Here is a 19,518-nt window from a genome sequence, read left to right as displayed (position 1 = left end):
TCATCAAGGGCGGTTGGGCGGTGGGCTTTAGTGGTTAAAATGTGTGAAGCCCATTTCTGGTGTCTACCGCAGTGATATTGCTGGAATATTGCCTGAAGCGGTGTAAAACCATACTCACTACATACATACTAATATTTGTATAGCGCCAATATCTACTTTGACTGCTCAAAGGCGCTTTGTTTTCCCTCGATCATTGGTTGTCAATCTCAACGGCGCATCGTAATTTCAATCTCAACTCCCTGGGGATCATGCAACACTTGCAGCCATTTAGGCGCACCATGCTTACTAGGTACCCATTCACAGCTGGGTGGACTGGGACACATAGTCACAGTAATTTGTCCAGGTTTACTGCACGTTGCTGTACCCGCAACTAAATGGAATACGTGCAACCGTCTGGTCATTTACCAACGGATTCGTGGGTTCTTTTAAGTGCACTGGATCGTGTACTGTACACTAGGGGTTGTGACAACACTGAAAGAGTCTGCACACAAAGATGACTCCAAGGATTTTTTACACCCAGTGACAGGTGGGCTCAATCCCGGCACGCTGGATCACTAGCCCGGCGCCTTAGCTAGCTCGCCCACCCGCTTCCATCCACCCCGCACCAAACAAAGTCACCCCCTCCCCATCACCATCCACCCTGCCCACCACCCCCTTGCGTTCACGAATTATGGCTCCCCAACACCTGTATATTCGTATTTAGTATGTCTACAGCGTTTACATTAATATTACCCAATAACATCGTTAATACATAGACAACGTAATTGAACACTACAGTCAAGTGTGTAAATATACATGGGTAATATACACCATTATTTTAATGATTACTTTAATAATAAATGCCTTTCGGGATGTTATTTAGGGTAGAATTCACAGAACATTCTAGGGTTACAGTATTTGACATGGTAACTATGGCAACAATTCTTCGTACAAAACGTATTCGATTCCGTTGTATTTGAAACAAAATACATCCGTAATTATTTATATCCACACAAACGTTTTGTGTATTGACGCATACATTAAGGGGATAGCTTATCTCCTGGCTTTCTTAGTGAACTCGTTACACCGTATACTTTGAGGGGTGTTCACTGTTAAATCGGAGGCAACTAAGAAAACCATTTAAAAACCTCTCATATTCTGTGGTCATGAATGATTCATGCTTCAAAGGATGTTTTTAGTGATGTACATACGTCTATTACGTCATCGCATTCCTGAAAAGATTTAAAACTGCCATGAAGAATTGAATTAGAAGTATTTACATATTTTATAGGAATATAATGATATGAATTTTTATTTATTTTCTCTTTGTGTACATATTACCTCTTTTGTCAAAGTTTTGTACTGGTGGCAATTGGTAAGATATGAATATATATTATATGTATTGAATATCATATGTGATAAATATTTATTCTACTATGACATTAAAGGAATGATGTATTTTGAATTTATAATTTTTATTAAATATGAAGTGGTTTATGACCGAGGACTACTTCTGAATGAACCACTGCACTGAATACGAGCACAAGAGAAAGAGCTTGTTTTAAAATTAGATTTTAGTCATGTTAGGATGGAGATAAACCTAATCTGTTAGAATTTTGAGGTGATTCGTCGTTGATTTCATATTGGCCGCTGTATGAGAACTAATGTTTGAACTAATGTTTGATGAAATGATGTGATGTGTGATAATGTGCTATGATCCAATAACATAAATGACAAATATATAACTGTATGCTCATTGGCATTGTATAAATATGTCAAATAACGTGCAACGAATGATGTGAAAAATGTTGAAATAGTGACAAACAAATAAATGGGTGGGGTGGGGGTGGGGGTGTCCGGGGATTTTGTCCGTTTTTTTGTCCGGTTACCCTAATCTTTTCCATGTAAACGATTGACTTTAAATGAATGAATGAATGAATGAATGAATGATTGAATGAATTGGAGGAATGAATGTCTCAGCTATTAGTTAGGCACCATCTTGAATTGTAACCGGCGCGGACGTGAGTTGAAGGCAATTTAAAATCCTAGGGGTTGAAACAACTAGCGTGGTTGAATTTTACAAATGTGAAGACGATGTAAACAGTTCAGTAGTATTTAAGCTCTCATGTCAGCATGTCAACAATCAACATTTAACGTTTTAATCATATTTAAATAACAAGTACAAACTAAAATTAGGCATTCTGTTTTGTTTTCATCCCAACACAACTATGTATTCTTGCCCGTGCGTCTTCAAATGAAAAAAAAAACGAAAAATGAAACAAACGTCAGAACATGAGTTTATATAAGGATACAATCAAACATGAAAACATGAAGACGTTCTATATACAAAGTGAATACAAACACCAAACAGACTCTGGAGTTCCTGTCATTCTAACATTAATTGCTTTTCCAGCAAACTAATTAGTGCAGTTCTATAGAAGAATAAGAACATGACGCTCTAGGCAACAGGATAATCTGCCTTTTGTCAAACATTAGAAATGCGTAATCTGTAAGACGATCTCACTGAGTAGAAGATTATAGATAAAATTTGTTAAAGAAATAACACTTCAATGAAAGATCGAAGCTCATGTATAATTTCACGTGGAATCTGATCACATATATTGATATTTCTGTGGTTGGAATAATAATATAACCATTATTTGAACATTTAACATTTATTTGACTTGTTCAATTATTAAGGGGTATGTTCACCAGCCAACAATAGTACGGTATGCGTGTAAGTAAAGTCGAGGTCATGTCCCAGAACACTGAAGTAAACAATAGGATATACAACATTAGTAAGGCGCGAGTCGGTGTCAACAGTGTTATACATTATTGTTACATCATTTCCGGCACGTGACACAATCTCCACACTTTGCGCATGTTCTCTGTCATGATGGCGCCTGATCAGTAAGGCGCGAGTCGATGTTAACAGTTCGTGTTATGCATTATTGCTACGTCATTTCCGGCACGTGGCACAATCTCCACACTTTGCGCAAGCTCTCTGTCATGATGGCGCCTCAATAGTAGGACGAGAATCGATGTCAACAGTTAGTACTATGCATTATTGTTACGTCATTTCCGGCACGTGACTCATTTTCCATACTTTGTTCAAGCTCTCTGTCTTGGTGGCACCTCTTGTCCGAGGGAGAGATTCCCGTATAAAAAATGTCTGGAGCTGGGATCAACATCAGCTCCACCGTGGTGTGTCTGCTAGACTGGGTTCACGGATTTTCACCTGGCTCTTGTCAGCGATGGTATCAAATGCCACCAAGATTACTGACAGTTATCACGACCCAAATGCGTTATTCATGAAGTACAATAGCGCTGATATTTTCTTCGATTATCTAGAGCGCAGGAACAATTTAAGAATCATCCAATGTTCACAACCAAAATACACGTGACTTCCTCGAACCGTACCGGAACGTATGTTTCACAGTCGTAAAAAAATATAAGGTATCCCAGTTTGGCCCACAATCCATACACCATGTCCATGTTATGAGGGCGCCAACCTCTCCCTTTTAGGCATCCCTTCATGCCTCTTAACCTGTCTTGGCATCCATTTTGAGAACTCTTCAGTCATATCAGTGAATCAGCTTGTACGAGCAAATTAGATGGGATATTTTTTATATAGAATGTATGAGAAGGTGCAGATAATCGTTGGGCTAAATATGTTATTGATTTGTCACTCTTTGCAAGAAAAAGAGACGGAAAATAAAATTCACTTCTGAAGACATGGCAGATGAATACCACATAATCATTTCATGCACCTGAACACCACTTATTAGCGGTCGGCATCCGGTACACCATACGCGAGTTGGCACCCTGTGACGTTGCCACTTTTGTCTTTCCTGTTCCTGAACGATAAATTTCCATTACAAAATGGTTGTTTTCAGCCGAAAATACACTGATAGAAACAAATAAAGGAACAGATGCAGGTACAGGAGTTCCCGTATTCATTTCCAGGGTTTTTTGCTTTGTCTTGCACTGAGGGTTGAAATAAGGGAATAGATATAGGAGTACTTGTAATTTCATGTGTTTCTTTTATTTGTTTCCATCAGTATATAGAGCACCAAATTCTTTATTTTAACCCTTCCTCTTCACCAGTCTTGTTAATCCTAAGGCCAAGTGTTTGATTTACAAAAGGTCCGCGTCACCATTACTATTTACACGAGTTATCCCCCTTGGTTTGCGTGTGTTGTGATGGGTTACATCTTCTCGACAGTTGTCGGCCTTGTTGAAGGATCGCTGGAGGATAGACTGATGACCGGTGACGTTGACGGACCGGTGTTGATGTCGTCGTATTCGCTGTCGCATTTACTTGCATCATCCAGTTTGTTGTTACGCCTGAAAATGCAGATTTAAGACCAAATATCAAAGATGATGATACACAAGCGAAAGGGTTGCACCAGTGGTTGTCACCCGAGTTTAGTCATGTTAGGATGGAAATAAATCTGTTAGAAATCGGAGGTGGTTCATTGCCGATCTGAAACAACGAGCCATTTCAAAATCTAGAACGGAATAGGTTCAGCTTCTTTGAGTGGAATAGGTTTAACTCATTATCAGAAATAATCTTCTCTCAGTGCTTCATGAAAAGGAGTGACTTAAAAAAACAACAAATATATGAATAGGTAAATGTTTAAATAAATCTTTCAATACATCCATCCATACATATATATATATATATATATATATATATATATATATATATATATATATATATATATATATATATATATATATATATATATATATATATATATATATATATATATATATATAAAGAAAGTGATGAGAATACCGAGCGTACAGTAGTACATATATAAGAAGAAGTTTCTGAAATAATCACACGACACGGATCTTCTCCAACATGTTTCACTTTTATCTTCAGGGAGAAGTGATTACAGTTAAACGGATTATGTTATGACGTCAATTTGTCATGACGTCACAATGCAACTGTATACAAATGTTGTGACGCGGCGTTGCCATGACGTCACATTGGCGGCTTTATATTGACAGTACTAGTAGCACAATGAAAACAAGTATAATTCAGACACATTGCGTTACCTATTTAACGATGGACACAATTCTTTGATGAAAAAGTTTTCTTTAGCTTTACGCTGCATGGCGTCAGCAGTATTCATTTTATAGAAAGGGAATATTTTAAATTTTATTTCCTTTCCTGCTGCGCATTTGTCAATGTGAGCGCTTAAGGGGATGCACCTTGTTTTGGGGTCCTTAATCTGTTGTTTATGGACGCGCATTCTGTCCCTCAAGCACTCCGTTTGTCCAATGTATTCTTCATGACACCCTTGGCATATAATAACATAAATAATATGTTTTGCGGAGCAGTCCATGTTAGAGCGTACATGAAATAATTGTTTCCTGTTTTTGAACTTTATACATGAAGTTTCAAGTATATATTCACAAGTTCCACAATTTCCCCGTTTACATTTTGAGACACTGAATTCTGTAGGTTTAATACATGAGTCGAATGTGGCACGTGTCAATATGTGTTTTAAGTTACGGCTTTGGCGTTTACTCTTTATCATTGTTACATTAGCCATAATTCGATTCATTTTCATATCAGCATTTAAAATTGGAACATTTTGTCTTATGATATGAAAAAGTTCCGGATTCTTGGGGTTGTGCGTTGAAACATAGGCCAGATTGACAGTGTTATTTATTTGTTTATCACGAACTTTCAACAGTGTCCTTCTGTCTATGTTTATTGCTCTTTTTATTCCATCTTCCAAGAAGAACTGGGTATCCACGGGACTGTAGATATGATTTTAGTTCTGCAAGTCGTATGTTCCTTGTCGGTATTTGTGACACAATCATGCAGATACGTCTTGCTAAGTTATAGGGAATGCTTCTCTTTATATGACTCGGGTGGCAAGATGAAAAATGAAGGTATTGTTTAGTATCTGTAGGTTTATAATATATATCTGTTTCTAGATTACGTCCACATAGTTTTACCATGATGTCCAAAAATGGAATTTCAGAATAATTTGAGTCCATGGTAAAATGTAAATGTAAACATGAAGATAAAAGTGAAACATGTTGGAGAAGATCCGTGTCGTGTGGTTATTTCAGAAACTTCTTCTTATATATATATATATATACATACATATACACATACATACATACATACATACATACATACATACATACATACATACATACATACATACATACATACATACATACACATACATACATACATACATACATACATACATACATACATACATACATACATACATACATACATACATACATACATACATACATACACACACACACACACACACACATACATACATACATACACACACACATACAAACATACATACACATATATATAATATCAGATATCAACTATGATGATAAACGAGCAAAGGGTTTGCGCCTGTGGTTGTCACCTGTCAACTCTGCTAACAAATACTTGCTTAAAGGCACTCAACAATATTCCAGGTAAATGACGGCTGTCTGTGAATACACGAGTCAGGACCAGACAATGACCAACAACATGAGCATCGATCTACGCATTTGGGATACGATGACATGTGTCAACCAAGTCAGCGAGCCTGACCACCCGATCCCGTTAGTCACCTCTTATGACAAGCACGGGTTACTGAAGACCAGTTCTAACCCGGATCTTCATGTGTCCTTTTCACTTTAAGATCAAACCAATCGTAATTCAATATGTTATCCAGCGAATCTTTAATATGATCACTGCGCCCCTCGCAACACATTATTACACATCTGATTATCCCGCATCGAGAGGGCTCCCTAAAACATAATGAGTGAGTGAGTGAGTGAGTGAGTGAGTGAGTGAGTTGTGCTTTTTATGAAGCTTTAAGTAATCTCACAGCTTATTACTATGTATGCTGACTGATCTGAGAAATTATGTTGAACAGTATCATACATGTAGCCTTCATGCATCCTACATGTAACACCAAGTGGGTGTAACAACCACACATCGGATACAACAGCTATATCATACCTATGTCGTAACTGTAACACCAACATGTCACCTGTATCATCGACAATATATATGTGACACGTACATACCGACTATGTAACCAACACCTACAGTTAACTGTAGCATCAAGATTATACCCATCATGTACCTAATTACAACCATCAACAAAACATCTTATAAACATCCCACAATAATGACAGTATTATGCCTGTTACGTACCTACATACCCCAAAATAACATAAACATTATGCCTGTTACGTACCTACATACCCAATAACGTAAACATTATGCCTGTTACGTACCTACATACCCCAATAACGTAAACATTATGCCTATTACGTACCTACATACCTCAATAACATGAACACTATGCCTGTTACGTACCTACATACCCCAATTACATAAACATTATGCCTATTACGTACCTACATACCCCAATAACAAAAACATTATGCCTGTTACGTACCTACATACCCCAATAACATAAACATTATGCCTGCTACGTACATACATACCCCAATAACGTAAACATTATGCCTGTTACGTACCTACATACCCTAATAACGTAAACATTATGCCTGTTACGTACCTACATACCCCAATAGCGTAAACATTATGCCTGTTACGTACCTACATACACCAATAACGTAAACATTATGCCTGTTACGTACCTACATACCCCAATAGCGTAAACATTATGCCTGTTACGTACCTACATACCCCAATAACTTAAACATTATGCCTGTTACGTACCTACATGCCTCAATAACGTAAAGATTATGCCTGTTACGTACCTACATGCCTCAATAACGTAAAGATTATGCCTGTTACGTACCTACATACCTCAATAACGTAAACATTATTCCTGTTACGTACCTACATACCCTAATAACGTAAACATTATGCCTGTTACGTGCCTACATACCCCAATAACGTAAACATTATGCATGTAACGAGCTAACATACCAGAATAATGACAACAGTATGTCCCACTAGGTACATCAACATTATAATCTGTCACGTACCTACATTTTACCAGTTAATTTGAACATTATACCTGTGAGTGAGAGAATGATGAGGGTTTTCAGTAGAATCTAGACGACGAATATCAGAAATATCCTTCACAAACTGTACTCATGTGGAAAATCGAACCCGGGTTTACGGTGTGAGGAACAAATAAAAACTCCATCGCCCCCATTATATATGTCACATACCTAGTACATACCAGCATACCACAGGTTACATAAACATACGTGTCTTTACAATGTGTCCATATGATGCCCGTGACTTACCTGCATAATACCTCTTGCACCTTCTCCTTGACCGTCTTGTCAGATGCGCAGTAGTTGACGTCCTTGCATAGGCAGAAAAGGAGGACGCCGATGATGATGGCGATGGCGCTGACGATGCCCCACAGCTGCACTTGTTCTATTCTGTTGAACAACAACGAAAAGTTTTGCAGATGATAAGAAATTATCCAATCTCTACGCCTGCTTTTAAGCTATAAAGGAGAGCTTTAAGCTATAAAGGAGAGGAGGGTGTGGTTCGAAAGGTGTCCGAAAAGGTCTAGATCTGAACCTATGATGAGCTGCGTTGATGGAATATGTTACTTATTATTTCTCAGCGTTATCTATGAGGTTCAAGCACTTCTCAATAGTGAGTGAATCCCACTAAAGGAGACGGTTTCCTGCTGGTGGTGTAAACAGGTATTTCACACCCGAAATGATGTCATTACCATTTGCACAACGCTAGCCAGACAGATCTTTCTTCAAGTTTGGGAAAAGGTGGAATTCCTCCCTCTGTGACGACTTTGCAATCTCTGGTGAACAGGGAGGATGTTTGATGAGTTCAGAGTCACACTCATGCATTATAACCATGGCAGTCTTGTGGACAGGTAAGCCATTCGGGTGGAACAACGCGCCATCGAGATTCCTTTGGAACCGATGGATCGGATTTTGCCTTCAAATATAGAAGAAAGTTTTGCTTTGAAAGTTTTTCAGTCTTTGACTGATCTTTGCCAAAAATCAGCTGGGTCTGCTGATAAGAGATGTTGAACCTGGGACATTTCCATTTAAGAGTGAGAAGACTTGGACATATCCAATTAGAACCTCAGAATGTTCTCAACGTATGCGAGATGGCTAGTATACTGGCCTGTTGTCTATCACCCGCAATAGCATCATTTATATTTTACAGTTTCAATAATGGTTGTCTGAAATCTTGGAAGACATATCCAATTTCAGCCTCAAAATGTTCTCAATTCATGTCCAGTGTACTGGTGAGTTGTCTTGAACCCGTAATAAAATCATTTATGTTTTACAGTTTCAATAATGGTGGCAGTTGAAGGTTTTCCTGATCATCTCCGAGGTTCTCCTCTTGAACTCAGTTGTCCACCTTTTAAATGTGGGAACGGAATGAGCATAGTCCCTGAAGTTCACACCATTGCCGCATTGATGGGAGTTGGAATCAGCCCTTTAACCTGGCGATACTTTTTCCATTTCTATAACAAAGATTACCTCGTCACTTTGATACCAGTAGGCAAATGGTGCCCGATTGTGTATTGGGTTCAAATGCAGCCTGTAATGATGAACAGTATTGTACTTGATATGTACAAACTCTTAAGGGTGTACTATACACCCTCCTCAGAACTCAGAACGTTTCCACCACCCTCGCTGTTTTGGAAAATAGGATAGACAAAGATGAACATTTGAGATTTCTGTGGGTAGCACTGACAAACATCACTCGTCAAAATCAACATTCTTGATATGTCTGAGGTGGCAGAAAGATAGTAATCGTAATCTGCAGGATCTTTACTGAAGGACGAAGTGCAGTCTAAAGATGAAAGGACGTTTGAGTTCATCACTGGGACCAACACCTTTGATCCCATCTCTGGGTTTAGAAGAAGGATAAATCAATGCAGTGCAAAAATTCGTAATTTCATGCTCCAGAAATGTTCTCCACTCACAGCTAGGAATGCTATGTCCACAACAGTATGGGATTTGAAGAGATATCATATCTGAGGGTTATTTGCAGATCGGGGCGGTGGGGTAGCCCAGTGGTTAAAGCGTTCGCTCGTCACATGGGTACAATGTGTGAAGTTTTTTTCTGGTGTCTGGTGGATATTGCTGGAATATTGCTAAATGCGGCGTAAAACTGAACTCACTCACTCACTATTGAGAGGTCAGTATTTCTCACACCAATATTCCATAGTTGCACAGGCTGCTGTGACTGACGGTGGCCTTGAACAGTTGAATCTTTCTCACACCCATATTCCATAGTTGCACAGGCTGCTGTGACTGAGGGTGGCTTTGAACAGTTGAATCTTTCTCACACCCATATTCCATAGTTGCACAGGCTGCTGTGACTGAAGGTGGCCTTGAACAGTTGAATCTTTCTCACACCCATATTCCATAGTTGTACAGGCTGCTGTGACTGAGGCCGGCTTTGAACACTTAATCCTCCCCCCCGAAGTCCACATTTCCGTAAGCTGCTGTTTGTGTTGGTCAGTAAAAACAACCCCTATCTGCAACTCAGACACTGCCACAGATGACTTGTATCTCTTTCAGCAACATAAGGGTAAAAGGTTTACAGACGGTAATGGCTTGAACTTGCCGTTAGTTAAGGGTAAATGGGACAATTAGTCTGAAGGTCAACTGGACAAAATGCATTGAAATGGAGGGTTATTATATAAAATACAATGGAATCCATGTAAACTGGATTGTTTTTGGACCGAAACGTATGGCCGGTTTTGTCACCATTCCGAATAAGCGAGAATTTTAACGTGAGATACAGACATAGAAAATAAAGATAATGACAAAGTAATGGTACATTTACAAAGTGCATTTGGTACCGTATTATTCAGAGCTCTGTTTCAACTCCAATGCACTTACAAATATACAATGAATTCATCTTTGTGGTCCTTGCTTTTGTATATGAATTGCAGAACATACTGAATGCCACAAAAAATGATTTTAAGAAACTTTCACGTGATCTAAAAGTGGAAAAGGGAAGACCACATGAGTGAGTATGCTTATGCCACAAATATCATGCCTGAAATTGGATTTACTCAATGTATCATTTTCAGGAATCAAATCCAAACTTTCAGCGTCACGAGCGAAGGCCTTTGCCATGGGTTACCCCATCGTCTTTATGAAATGGGCAAAGGATATATTACATATGTTTGTTTATTTGTTGATCATGTCTTCAATACGTAAACGAAATACTTACAAATTCCTGGTGGCAGCTGGCTCGCAACATGTAAAAGAGCTGTCCTTTTCACAACACTCTGGTTTTGTTGCATCCTCGCACTGATAGGTGTTCCCTGTAACGTCTCCAAGCTGCTGGTTCTTCAGACACTGCTTTCCCCAAACCACATCTGCCAACACAATTAAAACACATCAGTATGTTAAAACTAGACAGCAGATTTCAAGCGCTGCTTCCTCCTAAACGCCTTCATAAAAAGCTTTTTTGGCATACATTTTAATATATAATGTGAGTCTTAAATGATAGCTGCTAACTGCTAACGAAATTACATCGTCTCATTAACGTAACTGGACGCCATGTCCAGATGGTGGTTCCTCAAGCTTCAACTGTTTCTTCATCATGTTTAGATGGTGGTTCCTCAAGCTTCAACTGTTTCTTCATCATGTTTAGATGGTGGTTCCTCAAGCTTCAACTGTTTCTTCATCATGTTTAGATGGTGGTTCCTCAAGCTTCAACTGTTTCTTCATCATGTTTAGAGATTGGTTCCTCAAGCTTCAACTGTTTTTTCATCATGTCTAGATGGTGGTTCCTCAAGCTTCAACTGTTTCTTCATCATGTCTAGATGGTGGTTCCTCAAGCTTCAACTGTTTCTTCATCATGTTTAGATGGTGGTTCCTCAAGCTTCAACTGTTTCTTCATCATGTCTAGATGGTGGTTCCTCAAGCTTCAACTGTTTTTTCATCATGTCTAGATGGTGGTTCCTCAAGCTTCAACTGTTTCTTCATCATGTCTAGATGGTGGTTCCTCAAGCTTCAACTGTTTCTTCATCATGTTTAGATGGTGGTTCCTCAAGCTTCAACTGTTTCTTCATCATGTCTAGATGGTGGTTCCTCAAGCTTCAACTGTTTCTTCATCATGTTTAGATGGTGGTTCCTCAAGCTTCAACTGTTTCTTCATCATGTCTAGATGGTGGTTCCTCAAGCTTCAACTGTTTCTTCATCATGTTTAGATGGTGGTTCCTCAAGCTTCAACTGTTTCTTCATCATGTTTAGATGGTGGTTCCTCAAGCTTCAACTGTTTCTTCATCATGTCTAGAAGGTGGTTTCTCAAGCTTCAACTGTTTTTTCATCATGTCTAGATGGTGGTTCCTCAAGCTTCAACTGTTTCTTCATCATGTCTAGATGGTGGTTCCTCAAGCTTCAACTGTTTCTTCATCATGTCTAGATGGTGGTTCCTCAAGCTTCAACTGTTTTTTCATCATGTCTAGAAGGTGGTTCCTCAAGCTTCAACTGTTTCTTCATCATGTCTAGATGGTGGTATCTCAAGCTTCAACTGTTTCTTCATCATGTCTAGATGGTGGTTCCTCAAGCTTCAACTGTTTCTTCATCATGTTTAGAAGGTGGTTCCTCAAGCTTCAACTGTTTCTTCATCATGTCTAGAAGGTGGTTCCTCAAGCTTCAACTGTTTTTTCATCATGTCTAGAAGGTGGTTCCTCAAGCTTCAACTGTTTTTTCATCATGTCTAGATGGTGGTTCCTCAAGCTTCAACTGTTTTTTCATCATGTCTAGATGGTGGTTCCTCAAGCTTCAACTGTTTCTTCATCATGTCCAGATGGTGGTTCCTCAAGCTTCAACTGTCTCTTCATCATGTCTAGATGGTGAATTCTCAAGCTTTTACTGTTTCTTCATCATGTCCAGATAGTTGTTCCTCAAGCTCTAACTGTTTCTTCCTGTGTTTAGATGGAGGTTTCTCAAGCTTAAACTGCTTTGTCTGGCCCTTACCATTATTTAGAACTCGTCGCGATATTTCGGGAATATTATTTAATACTGCTTTGATCAGGTTTGTAAATATGCTTCACTCTTCAGGCACATGGCACAATGGTGAGTGCTACCGAAGTATTTTGACGAGCAATGTTAACTAAACACTGTGCTGATAGTGCTAAAACAAACCAGGAATGGTTACTCGATGGTGATGGATTCGATACTGGATTTATACTTGTTGTTGTTGTGGTGTGTGGTGGTGGTGTGTTGTTGTGTGCTTAGGGCTCAGGTCACAATTCAGTTGAAATTAAGCAACGTTGGGCACGAAGAGTCTTGGCTTGGTGACTGTGTCACAGCTTGACTCCTGAGAGTTTCTAGGACTTCAGTCCTGCCCCGCATCGAAGCACATGTGACACATGTGGTCTCACCTTAGGCAAGTGAGTTTGTTCAAATTTGCCTCTGTTCACCCAGCAGAAAATGGGTACCCAGTGCGACTATTAACCTTCTAGCGCCTAACATGCAGCTTGGATTATTCGGGGTAATACTGATCAGATTGAGCGTTTTGAGCAGGATATCCAGCTTGGAAAAGGCGAGTTAAATTAATAATAAATATAATAAATTTTCTGTGGACATAAAGTTAGTTAGTTGCGGTGACCATTTATAATAACGTTTTATACCCTTTTACTTGCTGTTGCTCGTCAGTGCATGTCGAGTTGTTTACTGAGCTGCGATTAAAGTGACAAGCGTTTTCCCATGTTGATACATCAATCACAGGGTTAGTAATACAATATTGGCCCATGGGAAACATGTTCAACCTGCTGGTGGCTAATTAAACAACGCTAAGTACATATGCCATTGTACACGTGAACCAATCGTGTACAAGGACGATGTCAGGGGAAATTTCAGATAATGGATCACATGACAAATATCCGTTAATCAACGCTCTATACAATCAGTTGTTTTTCTATCGCTCAGGGGCTGCGTCAACATCCTCAGTTTTGGCGAACACCTGGTGTCAATATCAGTTTTCAGTGATCCGTTCATCTATTTTGATCGCTGTATTGCCTTTGACAGAAAGACAGATTTATTCAATAAAGAGGCCTTGGGCCCATGATACATACTTTCTTGGTGATATCATGTAATAAATGAGTGAGAATATAGCTGCAGAGCAGGCACAGCTATACACATTTGTAATAAATATTATATGGACAACAAAATGCATTTATAAAGTGTTGGTTATAAATGATGACGAGCCTTACTGTGTACCAGTGATAACTGAAGGGCTAAGTGCTTTGGGTTTATAGTATTGGGTCAGTTTCCATACTTTATATAAACACATACGTATACTATGCAGGGTAGAGACAATACTGTGCACCAGTAATAACTGCAATGCTAAGTGGTTATGGATTAGTAGTGTTGGCTCTCAGTTTCCATACTTTATATAAACACATACGTATACTATGCAGGATAGAGACAATACAGTGTACCAGTAATAACTGCAAGACTAAGTGCTAATGGATTAATAGTGTTGGCTTGATGCTTAATATAATCTGTTTAGGCAGATTACGAAGGTTGGATATACTCTTGCTTCTACGTGCGCACGCACACACACACACACACACACACACACACACACACACACACACACACACACACACACACACGCAGACGCACGCACATGTTGGCTGCATGCGAAAGTAAATGTTCTGTCCACTTTAAAACTAAGGTACTTTTGACTGAATGAGGAACCATCCGATAATTTCCAAACTGTGGAATGATACAAGAATATTTTATAGCCACGAGACATTTATCTTAGGACTTTCAATGTATTTGATTTCTTTGCATTTACTGTAGGTCATGTGGGCAATTAAACACTGAATTAAATGCTGATCGTTAAAATATGAACTAATAACGTTTAAAACTTTCTCCAGCTTCTGGAACTGTCGATTTGGATATGCATTGATGTTTGATGGAGTGATGGTTTCCTTTTCTGTTAAATGATCGATATGTGTTGTTTATTTTGACAGCATTGCTGGTGGAGGACGTTATCTTCATGTTGTTACCGACGTCACACCCAGGTGTAAACGATATGTCAGTCACTAGGCAACGTGTTATAGATTGAAGCCATTGTATTTATAGTCTTAGTACGACAGTAATGACATGCCATACAGCATATTTCAAAACAATTTTAGCTGCGATATCATGAATAACCACACTTTTTAATAGTGTATGAAATGTGACTTTTATAGTAGTTGCTTCCATGAAATTTGAAACGTCAACTTCAAGTTCAACGAGAAAAATCGATTATGGGTCTAAACATCTTCAACCGGGTCAAACAATTTTCTATTTGGTGTGGTATTGCATACTAGCGAGTGAGTATGATTTTATGCCACTTTTACCAATAGTCCAGCAATATCATGGCGGGGGACACCAGAATGGGCTTCACACATTGTACCCATGTGGGAATCGAACCCAGGTGTTCGGCGTGTCGAGCGAACGCTTTAACCATTAGGCTACACCACCGCCCCTGTCCGCCACAGGGTGACAAGCATAGGTTAATGCTGACCAAATGTAACCCTTAAGTTCCAAGGATAGGTTAATGCTGACCAAATGTAACCCTTAAGCTACAAGGATAGGTTAATGCTGACCAAATGTAACCCTTAAGTTCCAAGCATAGGTTAATGCTGACCAAATGTAACCCTTAAGCTACAAGCATAGGTTAATGCTGACCAAATGTAACCCTTAAGCTACAAGCATAGGTTGATGCTGACCAAATGTCACCCTTAAGCTACAAGGATAGGTTAATGCTGACCAAATGTAACCCTTAAGCTACAAGCATAGGTTGATGCTGACCAAATGTCACCCTTAAGCTACAAGGATAGGTTAATGCTGACCAAATGTAACCCTTAAGCTTCAAGCATAGGTTAATGCTGACCAAATGTAACCCTTAAGCTTCAAGCATAGGTTAATGCTGACCAAATGTAACCCTTAAGCTACAAGCATAGGTTAATGCTGACCAAATGTCACCCTTAAGCTACAAGCATAGGTTAATGCTGACCAAATGTAACCCTTAAGCTACAAGCATAGGTTAATGCTGACCAAACTGTAACCCTTAAGCTTCAAGCATAGGTTAATGCTGACCAAATGTAACCCTTAAGCTACAAGCATAAGTTAATGCTGACCAAATGTAACCCTTAAGCTACAAGCATAGGTTAATGCTGACCAAATGTAACCCTTAAGCTACAAGCATAGGTTAATGCTGACCAAATGTAACCCTAAGCTACAAGCATAGGTTAATGCTGACCAAATGTAACCCTTAAGCTACAAGCATAGGTTAAAGCTGACCAAATGTAACCCTTATTCACCACCAGGTTCCAAGCATGGGTTGTAGGGGATGCATGTAACACAGGGTAAGAAGGATAGGTGTCAGAATCCTGTTACTGTCGAGCGAACGCTTTAACCACTAGGCTACCCCACTGCCCGTACTACATACTAAAATAAAGTGTTTTTAAATCAACTAACGCTAGTGAGTGATACGGGTTTAACGCCGATTTTAACAGTCATATTTCGCTATGTCTGATTAAATGAGGATGAAATCCCGAAGTGAGGCAGGTCTTGCACGTTTACCGCTTTGGTTAAACGCTTGAGCACAGAGTTGGTGCTGACAAACCCAGAACCATTATTGTGGCGAAGCGGGATTGGAACCCGCTATCACAGGCTTCTGGCGTGTCTAAGGGACGTGCCACTGCCCAGTAAATCGGGTCAACCGTGGCCTCGCAAAACCTAGACCTAACGAAAGTACATCGTGTCATAAACGTAACAGGATGGGGTGATTGACCTAGACGAGTGCTCATATTTGTTGATCACTGGATTGTCTGGTCCAGACTCGATTATTTACAGACCGCCGCTATATACATGGGCACTTGCGGCTTTAAACAAACGAACAAACGAACGAACGAACGGAGGAACGAAAGAACGAACAAACAAGCACGCAAACAAACAAAACATTAACGTGAATGGGAGTTTCACAACAAACTTGTGTATGCAATATGTATAAATGAAAGATAGCTGTGCTCTCTAAACAAAGTAGGAATCTTGAAACGTAAATGTTATGTTCTATCGTCCAAAGAAAGATCAGTTCTGAACAATGATAGAGATAGGGCCCAATCCCAAAGCCCCCGAGAACTGTTACGTCTACCATGTAATCTGTGTGTGTGCATTGTTGGTCTTTGTTTATACTGCAAATGTCGTCAAATCACTCTGAGCCATTTTCATCATTTATAGCATCAATCCTGTACTCTTGTTGAGATGTATTATTTGTGTTTAGATCGGGAATGCCTCGTCAACGACGTTGTGGACATCTGAGGGTTACCGGACTGCTTCAAACTCTCAACAGGCAACGTATGTTCAATGTGTCTGCTTGTAGACTGCTTGTAGCAGTTTGCGAAATAGTTTCCAAATTTTCCTAACCAGTCGGGCTTACTACGCCTGTAAGTTACTAGCCCACAAAATAATTCACTAGCCGGAAATTTTAATGTAGACACTAAGCAAAAGATTACTAAAAGGTAAAATACCATCAAAAACAAATAAGAAAACACATGTCTGAATTTCTGAAACATTTTGTTTATGCTCAAACAACTTAAATGAGTCATCATTAAACTGCTAATATGATGAAATTTTTATCAGGCCATAATCTTGCATGATTTAAAAGTGTATTATAACTTAACAAGTCGGAGAGAGCGATATATTTACAAAATGACCCCATGAAAATTCACTAGCGAGTCGGGCCAATGACTGTGGAGATTTACAGTCCCGACTGGATTTTTACTGGCCACTGGCTATTTCGCACACTGTTTGGAAGATGTTGTTTTGCAGGCACAACATTTTAATGGTATACTCAAACAAGACCATGATGATTAATCGGAAACCAGACTTTGAGAAATCGACTCTAAACGGCCGATCGCATCGCGGTTCACTTGCACCAGGCCACCAAAGTTCAATTTACTGGTAAGAACATTAGACATGGTCTTGATACAGCTAATCTGGTTTCTTGGCGACCACGTGTTGTACTACGTGCACCTTTAACAAACTAAAACATTCTGACAGGCACCAATTGTGATTGGAGATTCGAGAGGACAAGCTGGTGGGATCGCGAGGATATCGCATCATAAAAGCGGCATTCGGGGGCATGCACTACCTACAGTGCAACGCGGCCTTCGCCGATATGCACTGACTTCCGGTCAAACGGCCTATCTCGACGTCCACTGACTTACAGGAGACGACAACTTCATCGACACGCACAGCGTAACGAACAACGTGCTCTTCCTCGACGTACACTGACTTACAAGAGACGACGCATTCATCGAAATGCACTGCATAACGAGCAACGTGCCCTTCCTCGAAAAACACTGCCTTACGGACAACGCGGACGTCACCGACAGGCACTGAATAGCGGGGCATGCACTGAATAACGGGGCAATGCTGCTTTCACAGACATCCACTGAACCATGGGCGACCATATTCGCCTTTAGTGACTATGCAGCTGCTCCGTGTTGCCTATCCTGTGTTGTTGATCATTGGTTGATATGGTGAAAATCAGGTATATTTACACAACAAACCTATGTCTATAAAACAGCTTTTTATATTGACAGTGCACAAACAAAGCCAGGTAGAAGTATAGACACAATCCGAAAAACACTAGCAACAAAAACAATCGCCTTTGGTTATTCTGGCATGAAAATGAAAGGAAAATACAAAAGGAAACATCAGCGAATATCAACTATTGGCAATCAATATTTCTCAGCCTACGATTTACCAGAAGATAAAATAGAAGAATGAAATTCCTTTGAAATAAACCGGTTGTAACACTTGTATCCCCATGCATGCCTGACATCCTACAAGCAAGTGGATCGCCTCGTCAGAGTTTCCATATTGAAATAAGCATATGGCCAAACCTCGATGATAGTAATGCATGTTTCGAAATTTCAAACGTTCAAAACGTTTTGGTTCTCATCCCACATTAATGCTGTAATGCTTCAATGTTTGTAGTGTGAGGAAAAACACAAGTTCAATTGTATTAAAAAAAAAATTCAACTTTGTACATAACTGGTGTCACAGCTATCTTATAGAAGATGTAGCCTATAGTACTGGTGATTACCAGTGATAACTAGCTCCTTATAAGTGATGAGTTAGGGAGTTTAGTTTTACGCCGCACGCAGCAATATTTCAGCTATATGGCGGCTGTCTGTAAATAATCGAGTCTGGACCAGGCAATCCAGTGATCAACATCATGAGTATCGATCTACGCAATTGGGAACCGATGACATGTGTCAACCAAGGGAAAAGCGTATAGCTGAACGTCGCTGGCGCACGTCCAGGTTAGTGATTAATCGTCAGCTATATTCTGCTGCACGGAACCATGTCACCAAGTGTATCAAAAAGGCTAGATCAGAACATTTACACAGCGAGATCGAGGCACACTCTCAAAACCCTAAACATCTGTTTTCCACGTTGTTTAAGCTCTTAGGAAAACAAATGACGTGACTTTACCACAAGGCGACCTTCAAACCACTGCCGAGGGCTTCAATACAT

At 39.6% G+C, this 19,518-nt stretch overlaps 1 protein-coding gene across 1 annotated transcript in view; it reads right to left on the bottom strand.

The window, feature by feature from the left end:
• Positions 1 to 2,260: 2,260 nt before the first annotated feature.
• Positions 2,261 to 19,518, bottom strand: part of LOC124256167 — a 45,792-nt gene continuing 28,534 nt past the window's right edge. The window contains exons 2-4 of the mRNA XM_046690125.1: positions 11,192 to 11,339; positions 8,260 to 8,400; positions 2,261 to 4,326 (exon numbers count right to left, since the gene is read on the bottom strand). Coding sequence (XP_046546081.1) covers positions 4,188 to 4,326; positions 8,260 to 8,400; positions 11,192 to 11,339 — 428 coding nt within the window. The 3' untranslated portion in view covers positions 2,261 to 4,187. The remainder of the gene's footprint in view (positions 4,327 to 8,259; positions 8,401 to 11,191; positions 11,340 to 19,518) is intronic.

Source organism: Haliotis rubra, unplaced genomic scaffold (genome assembly GCF_003918875.1).
Source record: "Haliotis rubra isolate DU_JTF1 unplaced genomic scaffold, ASM391887v1 Scf62, whole genome shotgun sequence".
NCBI classification, from domain to species: domain Eukaryota; kingdom Metazoa; phylum Mollusca; class Gastropoda; order Lepetellida; family Haliotidae; genus Haliotis; species Haliotis rubra.
The sequence above is the reverse complement of the archived record's forward strand: the minus strand, read 5'-3'. Positions and strand labels throughout refer to the sequence as shown.